The sequence below is a fragment of the Lontra canadensis genome, unplaced genomic scaffold (genome assembly GCF_010015895.1).
Source record: "Lontra canadensis isolate GAN:19392208 unplaced genomic scaffold, GSC_riverotter_1.0 scaffold21, whole genome shotgun sequence".
NCBI classification, from domain to species: Eukaryota; Metazoa; Chordata; class Mammalia; order Carnivora; family Mustelidae; genus Lontra; species Lontra canadensis.
The window spans coordinates 7,025,799-7,040,079 of record NW_022631015.1 but is presented as its reverse complement, the minus strand read 5'-3'; the positions used below and the strand labels follow the sequence as shown (position 1 = coordinate 7,040,079).

The window sequence follows — 14,281 nt, the reverse complement described above, 5'->3', positions numbered from 1 at the left end:
GAAAGGACTAGAAAGGGAAACTGTGAACAACCTGTAAGCCGACCAATTAGATAATTTACATAAAATGGCCAAATTTCTGGAATAGACACAAATGATGGAAATGAACTCAAGAAGAAACAGAAATGTGGAGAGAACTATCCCAAGAGACTGGATTAGTAATTTGAAAACGTCTCAGAACGAACAGCCCAGGTGGTTTTGTTGGTGAATTCTACCAAATACATAAAGAAGAATTAACATCAACAAACTCTTCCAAAACACAGAGGTGGACGGACCAGTTCCCAACTCAGTCTATGAGGCTGGCAGAATTACTCTGGCATGAAAACCGGATGAAGACTGAGTAGAAAACTACAGACCAGTATCTCTTACGAAGAGAGGCAAACTCTTTAATGAAATACTAGCAAACCACGTCCATCAACATATGAAAATGATTGTACAGTGTGACCAAGTGGGATTCATCCCAGGAACAGGGTTGATTGATTTATTTTTTATTTTTTCAAAGATCTTATTTATTTTAGAGAGAAAGACAGAGATAGCAACAGAGTGAGCGAGAGAGAAGCACGAATGGGGAGGAGAGGGAGAAGCAGGCTCCTCGCCAAGCAGGGAGCCCGACATGGGGCTTGAACCCAGGACCCTGGGATCATGACCTGAGCTGAAGGCAGATGCTTAACCTACTGAGCCACCCAGGCGCCCCAGGAAGAGAGTTGATTTAACATCCAAAACAGAATGGAGGACAGAACAAAACAGCTGGACCGTCTCAATAAATGCCAAAATGGCATTTGACACCATCTAACCCCCTTCCCCGATGAAAACACTCAGCAGGCTAAAAAGCATTTCCTCAAACCAATAAAAGACATTTATGAAAACCCATAATCAGCATCATACTTAATTAGGAAAGCGGGAATGCTTTCTACCTAACATCAGTAATAAGATCGGGGCGTCTGTTCTCTTTGCCTCTATTTAACACTTGCTGGAGGGGCTGGCCAGGGCTTGCAGGCAGGGGGAAAAAGCATTCAGATTAGTTTCAAAGAGAGAAGCACAACTATCTCTATCTGCAGACAAGAGAATCCACGAAATAATCATTACAAAGAATAAACAGGTCAGCCAGGCTGCCAGAAACAAGGTCAGTACACAATGTGACTTGTATTTCCATATACCAGCAACGAACAATCAAAAAAGTAATGCCACTCTGAATACCACCCAAAAGAGTAAGACACTTAGGAATAAATTAACAAAATAAATATAAAACTTGGGGTGCCTGGGTGGCTCAGCTGGTTGAGCACCCAATTCTTGATTTCGGCTCAGAAGATGGTCTCAGGGTGGTGAGATGGAGCCCCGGGGCGGGCTCTGTGCTCAGGGTGGATCTGCTTGAGATTCTCTCTCCTTCGCCTTCTGCCCCTCCCCCCACGCTACTCTCTCTAGAATAAATATATCAGTTTTTAAAAAGTCTTCTGCCAATTTCCTCTAAATAAATAAATTACACTTTGAAAATGATTTAACACACAGTTGAAAGAAATCCATTCAGATGTAATGGACATAAATGGAAAATATCCCATGTTTAAAGATTTAATACTAGTAAAGTGGCAATGCCCCAAACTGATCTACGCACTTTATAAACCCTGTAATTATGCCAGCTGCCTTTTCTGCAGATCTTGACAAAGAGATCCTAAAATTCATACGGAAATGCAAGCAATCCAGAGCAGCCAAGACAATCTTGAAAAAGACCTCCATTGGAGGACTCGCACCTCCCAGTTTCAAAACTTGAGACAAAAAGCTGGAGCAAGTCAATGCCACGAGAGGCCTGAGGATGAGTGTACAGACCAATGGAAGAGAACTAGCAGAGAGAGAAATCCTTGCATTTACGGTCAACTGAATTTTGACAAGAATGGCCTGACCATTCAATGGGGGCAAAGAAAAAAGTCTTTTCAGCAAAGTGACAAAGACTGAAGCTGGACCCCTTCCTCACAGGATACCCAAGTATGAACTCAAAACGGATCACAGACTTAAATGGAAGAACTACAGTTACAAAAGTCATGGGATTCCACTTCACACCTCATCGGACGGCTGTCATGAAAAAGACAGGCGGGAACAGGTGCTGGCAAGGATGTGGAAACCCTCGATCCACCCCCCACTCCACTGGGGGGTTTGTAAGCTGATGCAGCCGCTCTGGAGAACAGTCTGGCAGGTCCTCACAATGGTAAACACGGAGGTGCCACGTGACCCAGCCACCGCACTCTCAAGTATCCGCCCAAGAGAAATGAAACCACGCATCCACCCAAAAGATGGACCAGAACATTCACAGGAGCATTACGTGTGATAGCCAAAGAGTGGAAAGGACCCAAATGTCCACCAGCTGATGAAAGAGATGGGTAAATATAGCAGATCCCCACAATGGACGATTATTTGACAGTAAAAAAGAATGGGGTGCTGAGCCATGCTACCACACAGAGGCCTCTTGAAAACATAAATGGTCAGTGAGGAAACGAGTCACAGACAGACACAGAGAACAGGCAAATCCAGAGACCGGAAGTAGATTAGTGTTTTCCTAGGGCTGGAAGGTGGGAAAGTAATGGGAAGGGACTGCTTGATGGGTATGGAGTTTCTTTCTGGGGTGATGAAAATGACCTAACACTGTTGTCACGGCTGCAGAACTCTGTGCACACGCTAAAACCCGCTGAACTGGACACTTCAAGTGGGTGAAATCCACGGCATATGGATCGTAGCTCATGAAGGTGACAAAAAACAAAACAGAAAGCGAAGTGTTGAGCCCAGTGCCGGATGCACAGTACACCACGGCTTCAGCTGTGGTTTTTTGTAAGAAGCCCGGTCTGTTACGTCACTGGAGAAGGAGTAACTGTGCCCTTTACAGAGGCGCTACACACGTGTCCTGTTCAATCACAGATGCGGTCCCTAAATGGAAATGTTCCCAACCGGGAGTGACCGGGCCCGAGACCAGAGATGTCTCACGGACCATCACGAGCAGGACCAGAGCAGCCCGAAGGAGGGTACACCTCACTAATGTGGCCACCGCCCTCCCACGAGTTCAAGCTGGCCCGTGGGGAGCTCCATGGAGCATGGGTCTCAGGAAGAGAAAGCAGGGAAATCACCCAAGAAGGGAGGGACTAGGCCATGCCTCCAGGACCAGATTTGGGAGAGGGCAAATATGTAAGCATATGCAGAGGGAAGGACCAGGAAAAACAAAACAAAATGGCAAACAGAAGGTAAAATGATACTACCGGGCTGACCATGCTGGTAAAAAAGCAAAAAGCTAGACTGTAAAATAGGATCTTAAACCATGGTGATGGCATTTATTCACTTCCTTCTTCATGCCCCAAAATACTCCTAGGAGGAGGGGAGGGGCGAAGAGGACTGAAATGTATACGCAAAGAAAAAAAAAAGTAAAATACTTTGTAAAAAATCTTGAACATATTGATACCTCTCATAAAGTCACCTTGCACCTTACCTCCAGGAGTGAGAAATCCACAGGCTTTGGAGGATTGCGACATTACTCCGAAAGGCAAACAGTAACGACAGATAACATTCACCGAGCGCTTACAGTGGGGCTCGACTGTGTGCAAAACTCATTATCCCCTAACCCTCATCCCTCTCCAATGAAGTGGATACTACTTTAAAAATCTCGTTTCAGTGAGGAGGAAAATGAGGCACAAAAGGTTAAGTAACCTGCTCAAGAACGGAAAACTTACAAGTGGTAGAGTTGAGATTTGACATCAGGTGCCTAATACCAAGAGCCTGAGATCTGCCCACTACTGCAGCGTGTCCCAGCAATACGTCCACGGTTCACAAAATGGTTTTAGGTGGAATGAACTGCCCCCGCCCCATTTTACTACTGCTAGATAGCAAAGTTATCAATTTCACAGTAACTACATAAAGCTTTTTTTTTTTTTTTTTTGAAACAAATATGTTAAAAAAAAAAGTCAGTTTTTAAAAAGAAAGCAGCATAACCTCTGGAAAGGGCTACAGAAAAATAAAAACAAGTCTGATTTTCCAAGAAGGTGAAATCTTTTCAGTCCCTTTAAAAATCTTTCCTAGAGTCCTAATGTTTCTAAAATGTTTGTGGAAAGAATAAAATGAGCATTAAAAAAAAATGTCTTTTTGTTCTAATCCCTCAAAACCTAGGTCATTTTTCTATAAAGTATATTTTCTATTTGTCCCACAGAATTTTAATACGCCCCCCACTGAGCTCTCTCCCACTCTGGAGTGAGCTGCTTCTTCCCTCAGGAAGAAAATTCCTGGCACTTATCAGATCTCTTTTCCTTCATTTTATCCTATCTTATCCTGAAGTCCCAAGACCAGGCCACCTAACCATTTATTCAAAGGCCCCAGAAACTTTTTGCAAGGAGAAGGGCTACAGGGAAATCTGGTAGGCATATGCAAACGGTTTTTCCAGAGGGAAGGGTTACTCTGCTATTCCCTGAGGCTTCCTCTGCATCTGATGGGCTGCCCACCTCTGGCACCCAAACAAAGAAAACTGCAGCTGGCAGAGGGGGAAGGACTCTGTGTTTCGTCCTGAAGATCCCCAAAGGCCAAAGACCTCGCCCAGGTACTTCTGCTTCCCACGGCTAGAGACACGTCCAAATACACAGGAGAGACCAGGCAGGAGCCAGCAAGACCAGCTCTGACTTCTCCACCCAGCGCACAGATCCCAAGAGCTCTCGGGCCTCTAGGCAAGTGCCCAGACCGCCCCGAGGCCACTGTGCTTTCCGTCACCCTGCAGCCGGCAGCCGCTGGGCGAAAACCGCCCTCACCCACCTGTGCATGTTCCCATTGGTGGTGAACGACTGGCCACACACGGTACATCTGTAGGGCCTCTCGCCAGAGTGCACCAGCATGTGGCGGTCCAGGGAGCTGGCCGAGCTCAGCGACTTCCCGCAGATGCTGCACGAATGGTCTGCTCCTCCAGTGTCCGTGTTATGCTGCGGAAAGCAGGAGTCACAGCGGTCACTTAGGAGGACGGGTCAAAGCTGGGCTATTATGACAGGCAAAGTCAGAGCTTTATACAGAACAGAAAACCCAAAACAAGAAAACACCCAGGACAGCTTCTCTGATATATATATATTTTCTAATGTCATTTGGAATATCCTCCCAAATGTCAGAAAGTCTGTCAGGCAAGTGACTACTGTGTACAATCTTCTTCCAGTTTCACGTTCCGGTTTTGAAAAACGCGTCTGCAAGGCTCCGAGAGAAGTGGAGCCTTCGCAGGTCTTTCTTGGAGACACAGAGAGGTTAAGGGAGCCCATGAATTCACAGGAGCAGAAGGACCCTGCACTATTCACAGCAAGGCCACATCCCTTCTTCCAGTTTGCTGACTCAGTCCTGCTGTTAGGGAAAGAGAACTGAAACCTGCACAGTTCGGAGTTCTGGCCTCTGGGAGATGTTAAGAAGGAACATTTCTGCCCAAACCCAAGTTATTAAATGATGGTATTACTCAGTACCGTGCTATGATTTTAGTATCATCAATCCTTCTCGCTCATAGGCGGGATTTAAGAAACAAAACAAACGAGCAAAGGGAACAAAGAGAGAGAGACACACACACACACACAAACCAAGAAACAGACTCAACTCTAGGGAATGAACTGATGGTTACCAGGGGGAGGCAGATGGGGGGGAGGGAAATAGAGGATGGGGACCAAGGACGGCACTAACATGATGAAAACAAAATTATCCAGTCCCACTCCAAATATATGTATTATACATGTTGTCAGTCCATTGTTCTAGATTCATCCATGCTTCATCATGTACCTTCTCCCACAGCAGGCAAGAGAGAAGGATAAATGTCCCATTATAGAAGCCAAAAGAAATCCCCAATTCCTTGCTGCACAATGGAAGCTTGTAGCAGTATAAAGGACCCATCTACCATCTCACTGTACCAGGAAGAGACTTAGTTCAAACGGACACGACATGTATGACGAATGGTCTTTTGTTGTATGTGGTCCGTTAGCGAAATGTTTGTCCAAGTCTGAAAAGGTAATTCTGCATTGACCTGGGATTTTGGTCACAGGAACCTGGACACACAAGACTTACTTCATAACTGCCCCTCAAGACTGTTCACATATTAAATCTAAATGGAGCAGAGACACACAGTTCATCTGCAGAGATCAAACTGCCCTCTCTTAACGAAGAATGCTTTCAAACACATAGAAAATCGGCAGCAAACCTGACGGATGTGCATGGTTAGCTGATGCTGGGTAGTGCAAATCTTTTCACACAGGGGACAGTTATAGGAAGACTTCTCCTCTTTCGTTTCCTGCAAAGACATAATACAAGGGAAAATCAAGTTCAATGCAGAGTTGAGCCTGGGCCTCCTGTGGCTGACGTGAGTTAAGTACCGGGGTCTCAAAAGCCAGACCAATGAATGAGCTGAGAGCACGGGCTCCAGAGCTGCTGGGTATGAGCTTGGGGAAGTCCCGCTCCTGTCTGCCCTGTTTCCTCAGGGGTCAAATGGGAAAAATAATAGCATCTACCACACTGCGGGGTGATGAGTCGTCCATCAATGAACACACACAAAAGGCTGGAACGGTGCCCGGTACAGGGTAAGTACCTCAACAAATAGTTGTGTTTTTACCAAACGCCATCGCATTAATCATCAGCGAGGCCCCAAAAATCAAGGATCAAGTCACAGCAGAGCTAGAAATGGAATACACTTCTCCCCAAGCCCTATCTAGGCAGCTCCCATCACGATCTTCTACCTGGTCTTGAGGGCCCCAAGCACAGTTTTCCTAAGAAAACCCCACTGATCCAAAAGGGCGAGGCTTCAGTGCCCAGCTGTGCGCGCAACAAGCATCAACTCGACCCTCTTATTTGCTGCCTGCATCTGCCTGACAATGCTCATAAGCACTAAGAATAAGAACGTTGCCCTTAAACAAAAACCAAAAAACAAAAAACACTGGGCTCCTGGGTGGCTCAGTCAGTTAAGTGTCTGCCTTTGGCTCAGATCAAGACCTCAGGGTCCTGGGATGGAGTCCCGTATAGGGCTCCCTGCTCAGCAGAGAGTCTGCTTCTCCCTCTGCCCCTTCCCCTGCTTTCTCTCTCTGCCAAATAAAATTATTTGCTGCCCAAGCCACAGAGATAGGGAATGACAGACAACCCAAAATGAAGACTTCCACAGAGGGTGACAAAGGAACAAAAGAACCAGCTCACAACTTGCCAAGATGGCTCATCTGATGTTCCCTCAAGACATGTGGGACAAGCTTCCTTCAAGAACAGATTTTTACCTTTTTAAGGAAAAGGACGTGCTCCTTCACTAGCCATATGCTATGGCCCCTCTTTCCAGACGTGCCTCCTCACCCACACAGCCCCTAAGCACCGCAGTCTGTCTGTCCTCATCCCCAAACCAACAGAGTCAAGGCTTGGACACCTGTCCCAGGAATCTGAAATTCAGATGCTTAGAGACCGAGATCAGAGGGTTTCCCACTGATCAGTAGAATCACCTGGCAGCTTTCCTGAACTAGAATTCTAACCCAAACTCGTATGACTTCCTAAATCAAATTGGGGGTTGGGGGTTGTACCCCAGAAATCAACTTGTTTCATAAGCTCCCCAGGAGTTGCTCATACATATCCAGGTCTGGGGGTCACTAAGTTACCCCCTTAGGTGACCATGAACACCTGAATTGAAAGTTCATGTAGGGGCGCCTGGGTGGCTCCACCGGTTAAGCGTCTACCTTCGGCTCAGGTCATGATCTCAGGATTCTGGGATCGCACCCAGAGTCAGACTCTGCTCAACGGGGAGGCCTGCTTCTCCCTCTGCCCCTCCCTTGCTTGTGCACTCTCACTCTCTCTCTCTCTCCTCAAAGGAACAAATAAAAAAAATCTTTAAAAGGAAAGAAAGACAGTTCCTGTAGCCCGAGGCCTGGGCTGAGCAACGCGGCAAGCCCAAGCCAAGAATGCCCCTGGGGAGGACATCAGTCCTCACGGAAGCGCGAGACCAGGGAGCCAAAGAGAGGGGACGTCACCGTCTCTAAGGCTGGACCCTTAGGCTTCCTTCAACAGACCTCTTTTTACTTGTACTCATTTGAATGAGTTTTTGTTCTCTGCCAACAAAAGCCACCCTTGAACACTTAACTACACGCTCAACTCCACCCATGGAAATGTCGCTTTTTCACAACCACCATTATAGATCCCATTTTCTGGATGAGGAAACAGGTAGAGAGAGGCAAGTAAGCTGTCCCAAAGGAGAGAACCGAGACGTAGCAGACCCAGGAGTCGAACTCGGGCCAGCTGCTCCACAGCCGGGGCAGGAGGCCGCTGCGCTCTGGAAGTCTGAACAAAAAAAGGATTAACTCCAAGGCCCAGAGAGGAAACACCCGTGTGGCTGGCTCGTGAGACGTGATGAAAATACAAGTCACCCTGAAGACTGTGAACACAAATGGCACCACAGGGCAGACGGGGTGGAAGGGACGCATGGGGATGTCTAGGATGGCCCTGCACACAGCGGTTCCCTCCCTCTGCAACGTCCAACAGGCCTCATCTGAAGCCATACAAATGCTTTCCTAGTCTGTGGCACTGGCTCTCAAGATGAAGTATGCTACACATATTTTCGTTTGCAAATTAAAAAAAAAAAAAAAAAAGGATGTTTAGTCTAAGGAAGTTGATTAACCCAGAGATGCTAAAAAAGCGCCACCACAGTCTCATCCCGTCACCCGTGCCCTTCCGTCCTCCAGGGGCATGAGGTGCGTGAGGTCGTGTGAGGTCGCTCGTCCTCGGCCCAACCGACTCCCATGAGCAGGGAGCTGACCAGCAAACAGAAACACCAGAAACAGAAGTATTCCCAACAAAATAAGAGCACTCACTATAATAACGAGGGTGGTCTTGTCGCTGGGCCAAAACTCAGTCTCTGGGGTATTTTTGTTCAATTAGTAGATTAAAAAATAATATATAAATATATTTATATTTATACACATATAATGATTAATAATTACATATTATAAATATATAAAAATATTTTTAAATTTTTTTAAAGAAAAATTCATGGGTAAGATGTCAAGAAATGTTAAAAAGCAGGCATCCATGTGGCCAAGCTCCTGAGGCAGCACATTTTTTAACAAACCATCTTGCGGAGGGCACCTGGGTGGCTCAGTAGGTTAGGCATCTACCTTGGGCTCAGGTCGCGATCTCAGGGTCCCGGGATAAAGCCCCATGTCGGGCTCCCTACTCAGTGGGGATTCTGCTTCTCCCTCTCCCTGCGGCTCCCCACCAACCCCCCGCCATCATGCTATCTCAAATTAATAAATAAAATCTTAAAAAACAAAACTAAACAAAAAAACCCACCATTCTGTGTTCACCTCGAGGCAGATACTAGACATACTGAGCAGCTCCCTGTACTGTCTGGCACAGAGTCCAGGGTTTATCACGAACCAGAACCCAGACCTTTTCTGAGGCTTGGCTGTGGCCCGCCGCAGACCCTAAAGCAGATCTACAGAATCCACAACAGCCTGGGAGAAACAGATCCCTGGACTCAGATTTAATTTTTGCAAAGCAACTCAAGAGAAAAGAGAGCAGCCCAGCCGGAGCCCTGTGAATCCAGTTCTTGCGGCTGTGCTGCTGGAAGAAGCAGACTTCCTGAGCTGACAGATAAAATTAGCAGCTAATGTGATAACTAACCATTCCCTAATGAAACAATCTGGCACCCTCGTCAGCATCCGGCTGTGGCTAATCTGTCCTGGAACTCAGTGCTAGTGCTAATGGGACTTCGCTCTCCGGGTGCCTGCTCTCAGCCGTCCCCATCTGCTCACAGGTAAGGATGACGTACTCCCTCTCGCCAGCTGTGCTCCGGGGTTTTGCATATACTGTCTTTCCACAGTCCCTGGGGCCCAGACCCCCTTCTCAAACACTAAGCCAGTGTCCCAAGGAACCCTGGAGGACATCGGAAGCAGATGAGAAAGGCTCAGGGACACTTGCACCATTTGCCCGCAGTCCCCTCCACTAACCCCGCAGGGATGGAGGAGCTGCTGGTCAAGCTCTACGGTTCTACCCTACAGTCTCTGAAGCACCAGGAAGGGACCAGAGCCTGGACTTGGGTCAACCCCACCTATCCGGGGAAACGCTGCATTCATCACTACCCATGCCACTTTGTCTTGGTCAAACACAGAAGGATGAGGAGACAGTGACTTTTCCTATCTCGTTCATCCCGAAATGCCTGGCACCTGGGGCAGTACCTGGCCGGAAGTATATACTGTGAAATGGGTGGGTGGATGGAGAGATGGAACGGATAGATGGACGGATGGACAGTGATGTGAGAGTGGAAATAGACCTTTTCTTCCCAGAGCTAGCGCTCCTTCTTGACTCAGGCCACAGTCATACAGGCTGAGTATTTTCTCAGGTACCCATAGGAAGAGAGGCAGGCAGAGACAAGGGAAAAAAGAGAGAAAAAGGTATCAGTGCTCTGACCCTACGTCATCACGGAGCCCTGCCAAGTCTTCAGCCGCAGGGAAGACATGAGCAAACGGACCCTTCTCCTATGTTGCTGGAGGGATCTTAGACTGGGAAGACCCTTCCTGGAGGACAGGTTCTATCAGAAGCCTGGACTAATGTTCTAAGAATTTAAAGAAAACCATCATAGATGGTGCTCAGACAATTCTGTAGAAGGAGAACGATTGGACGATTATTAACAAAATAGAAAACAAATTCACAGAAGCCCAACGGGTTTACTTTCTAGGCCACCCCTGGTAATGGAGACTATCTGGGAAGACTGCCTCTCCCCGGAGGATTTGGTATAAGCCCATTAAGTATGCTTAAACCAAAAATTCAGCGTGGAGTTCATCAGTTGGGATTACATAGTTTCAGAGAAGAACAAAACTACTCACCTTCTGCCTCACTCCTTGAGTTTTGCTGAATGTGTTGCTAACAGAAGAGACACAACTTTTCACATGCCCCATGGGTACGTTAATTAAAAGATCCACCTTACTTCCCAAAGGAGGAGACACAGACTTTTGTTAACACGTTAATTAGTCCTTCCAATCCTGGCCCACCCACTTACTCTTTCCCCACGCCTCCTGACCTGATGCCCACTAAAAATCCAAGAGGACTAAAGTAGAATTCTTTGGAGTCAAATTCTGTGCTTTGTCAAGGATGGAAAGTGGAATGGGATATTCAGCAAAACCAGTACTTATTTGCTACCTAATATGAAGACAGTTAAAAAAAATAATAAAAAAATAAATCAAGAAAGCAGCTTCGAAAACCCAATTAACCAGCTGCATAAAGAAAGAAAGGAACCATGCCACCGTGGAGGAGTACGTCAAGTTCTTTGCCTTGGCCAGCATGTGAAGAAAGCTTGCAATCGAATCAAATTACAGGACAGAGAATAAAGGATGCTCCCACCAATACGGACACCAGAGCAGAGAAAATTTTCTCCATGAAAGGAAACTGACACGCCCTTTCGAAGCCTCTCGGTGTGTGCTAAGTTCTGAACACGTCCAAGGTTTCAGCTTAGGAAGCTGGGGCTCAAGCAAACATCCTTCTCCCAGCGTTCTCATAGACCAAAGCCACCAGATGTCACAGCTAGTGCACAAAAGCTTACCTGGTTCCTTCTGCCAATCCGATTTGGTCCTGGAGGCTTCGTGGGGGACTTGGCGCTCTGGGGGCTCCCGCCATTCTCGGCGACCTTCCCTACACTCATTACCGCTGACATCATGGTGTTGACAGAAGACAAGTCTGAACCTTCCAAGCCAATGGGCGAACTTGACGTCATTGGGTCAAGGGTTTAAGCTTCTAAGAAGCCTCTGCCATAGAACTGAAAATCGGAAATCGCTGCTGTTGGTCACTGTGAGGTTTGGCGTCCATCAGAGCCAGGGGGCGGCGGCCAGGGCTCCCATAACCGTTAAGTCAGGTCAAAACACCTAAAACCCTCCTTCAGCTCAAGCTGACACTCATGCCGCAAAATGACTTAAGCTTTCACGTGAATGAGGCTCTGTCATGCCGGAGACTGATAACCTTGCTTCCTCCTTGCTGAGTGGACACACTGACACAACCCCTAACACCAGTGGACGCAGGCCTCTTGGCTTTCCCTATTCTTTCATTAGGCAGAGTGGGAAGGGCTTAGCCAACAATCAGGAAAGCCCTGGGAGCTAACGTCTGGCCAGCACCCTCCTCCTAACCCTAACACATGTGCTACTACATGAACGTTCTAGACTTAACAACTAATGATGAGGGCCATCAGTCTCACTTAACTCCACTTCCGCAATACAGTGTTTTTAACAGGGGAGCCCGAACTGTGGAGGACAACTGAGAAGCCAATCCTATCAGATTTATAACCAAATTTCATATCAACACAAAAAAAGACTGTTGCTTCAAATATACAAGTAGGTCATGTACCTATACCCCAGAAAGTGGAAAGAAGAACCAACCAGCCCCCGCTGTCAATTACCTCCATTTTCTGCCCCAACTGATACACTATGAGACCTTCCCCTGCTATAGCTATCATCCACGTGGAGTAGGAGAGGAGTCTGCGTTCGCTTCTTTTTTTTCCTTCTCTTCTATCACTTGTTGACACTGGAAGGGAAGCAAAGGCAAAAAGATTCAGTGAATGCCTTTTGACCCAGGGAAGAAAAAACTGAAACCATGTATTTATCATAATCTCAGGCCACTCTATTCACGAGAATACACAAAAGCGAGGAGGTGATTTTTAAGTCATCCTTTTCTTCCAAAACCACCTTCTGTGTTTGCTTTTTCAACCTTTAACTGATGTTCCCTACAGTGCTGTCACCCTCACTCTCAACAGCCAAAACAATTTTGTGGTATTTTACTTTCTGGGGTTCCCATTTATACACCACACTGAATTTTCCTTCATACCCTACACCCCAGTCCCCCACATTCAGACTCCTTCTTGACCCTCCCTTCCTGTCTCTGCCTAAAACTGACCAAAGATAAGGCTGGCAGGAAAGAAACTCACGAAAATCTCACGGTCTAGAAGGTATTAGGTCAGATCTAAAAAGAAAAATGGTAATACAAACAGAATGACCAAATGGAACACCATTCAGCCCCTTCTAGTTCCATACCTGACCACGGCAGTAGGTACAGTCAGAAGTAAGTCTGCCGGTAAACTACTTCCCTCATTTTCTCTGGGAAGACATTCTAGAGCGAGAGCCCTGTCAGTAAGCCACATATCCTGTTATCCCATAGCGGGCCTCAACTGGACGTTAGTCAAAGATCAAGCTCCTTATCTCAGCAGCCAAGTAAAGGCTTAGAACCACCACCAGAAAGAACATGATTTCTTGTGGTTTCCTACTCCAACTTCAGGGGATGTGACCTAGGATATGACAAATGGTAACACCCAGAGTGGCTACACATGTGTCCAGCAGCAGAGCAGGAAGAATTTGGGGATATACTTTAGTAAGTGATGTTGCCGTCAGCTGAGAAGTCTCGAGCTAAAATCTTACCAGAGGAACCAAAGAGAGTCTTAGGAACAGTACTTTTCTCGTCAAGAGACGAAATGTGCCTTCCTTGTGGACAGACATTTTGAAGATAGGGTTGTAACGGGTTTCCAAATGGTATAAGTAAAAGGACGAGCTTCAGAAACATGCAACTACTAAGATAACTTGATGGAGCCGTCCCCAGCACATCTTTCCCACAAAGGGAGAAGAGCTACATCCCAAATTAATGAAAAAACCAAACTGCTGTCCCGTGAAGTTTCTCCATGCTAGGCCTTTTAAAACTGTGCTTCAAACTTCCTGTTTTTAACGGTCTTTGAAAATTCACTTCGGATTTTTCTGTCTAGGAAAAATCGTGAGACACAAGCACACGCGCGTAAGTGTGCATACACAGGGGCACACCCGATTTCTTTCCTACTGCATTTCTAAAAGTATAGTCAGTTCCCTAGAACTGTTGTAATCAATCAGCGTATAATTATCTGTTTGACTCAAATAAGTGGATGCCTTCAATCTTAAAACCATCTTGTTCTTTCAAATATATTTCCTCCTTAGTTTTATGTACAGCAAATTATGAAATAGCTGACCATAACTCTTTATTGTACTTACGTTATGTCAGTAAAAAGAAAGTTAACCTTTCTAGTGGTCTACAGGAGCAGTTTAGGAGATAATCTTGCTTTTGGCCCAATATACACTTAGGAAAGAAAAATGTGGTCATTTACTGAAATCTGGGAATAGGTTAAACACCTCTAGGACTCAATGTAAAATTGTAAGTTGTGAAAATTATATTCTATCATTGAACAGGGAAAGAAAAATGCACAGCGAAGACAGTCAACATAAAAAATTAAAATTATAAATATAAAATTAAAAAATATATTCAGGTAACAGAGCCAGACTACTAGTAA

At 46.2% G+C, this 14,281-nt stretch overlaps 1 protein-coding gene across 7 annotated transcripts in view; it reads right to left on the bottom strand.

Moving 5' to 3' along the window:
- The window catches only part of RREB1 (ras responsive element binding protein 1), a 126,980-nt gene that overhangs the window by 51,745 nt on the left and 60,954 nt on the right, over window positions 1–14,281 (bottom strand). For 5 of the 7 annotated variants that reach the window (XM_032861515.1, XM_032861514.1, XM_032861518.1 and 2 more), the window contains exons 3-6: window positions 12,377–12,501; window positions 11,531–11,743; window positions 6,173–6,262; window positions 4,768–4,931 (exon numbers count right to left, since the gene is read on the bottom strand). In XM_032861515.1, coding sequence (XP_032717406.1) covers window positions 4,768–4,931; window positions 6,173–6,262; window positions 11,531–11,701 — 425 coding nt within the window. In that variant the 5' untranslated portion in view covers window positions 11,702–11,743; window positions 12,377–12,501. Of the gene's footprint in view, window positions 1–4,767; window positions 4,932–6,172; window positions 6,263–10,264; window positions 10,607–11,530; window positions 11,744–12,376; window positions 12,502–14,281 lie in introns of those variants that run through there. The other 2 variants (XM_032861517.1, XM_032861519.1) reach the window with 2 other exon arrangements.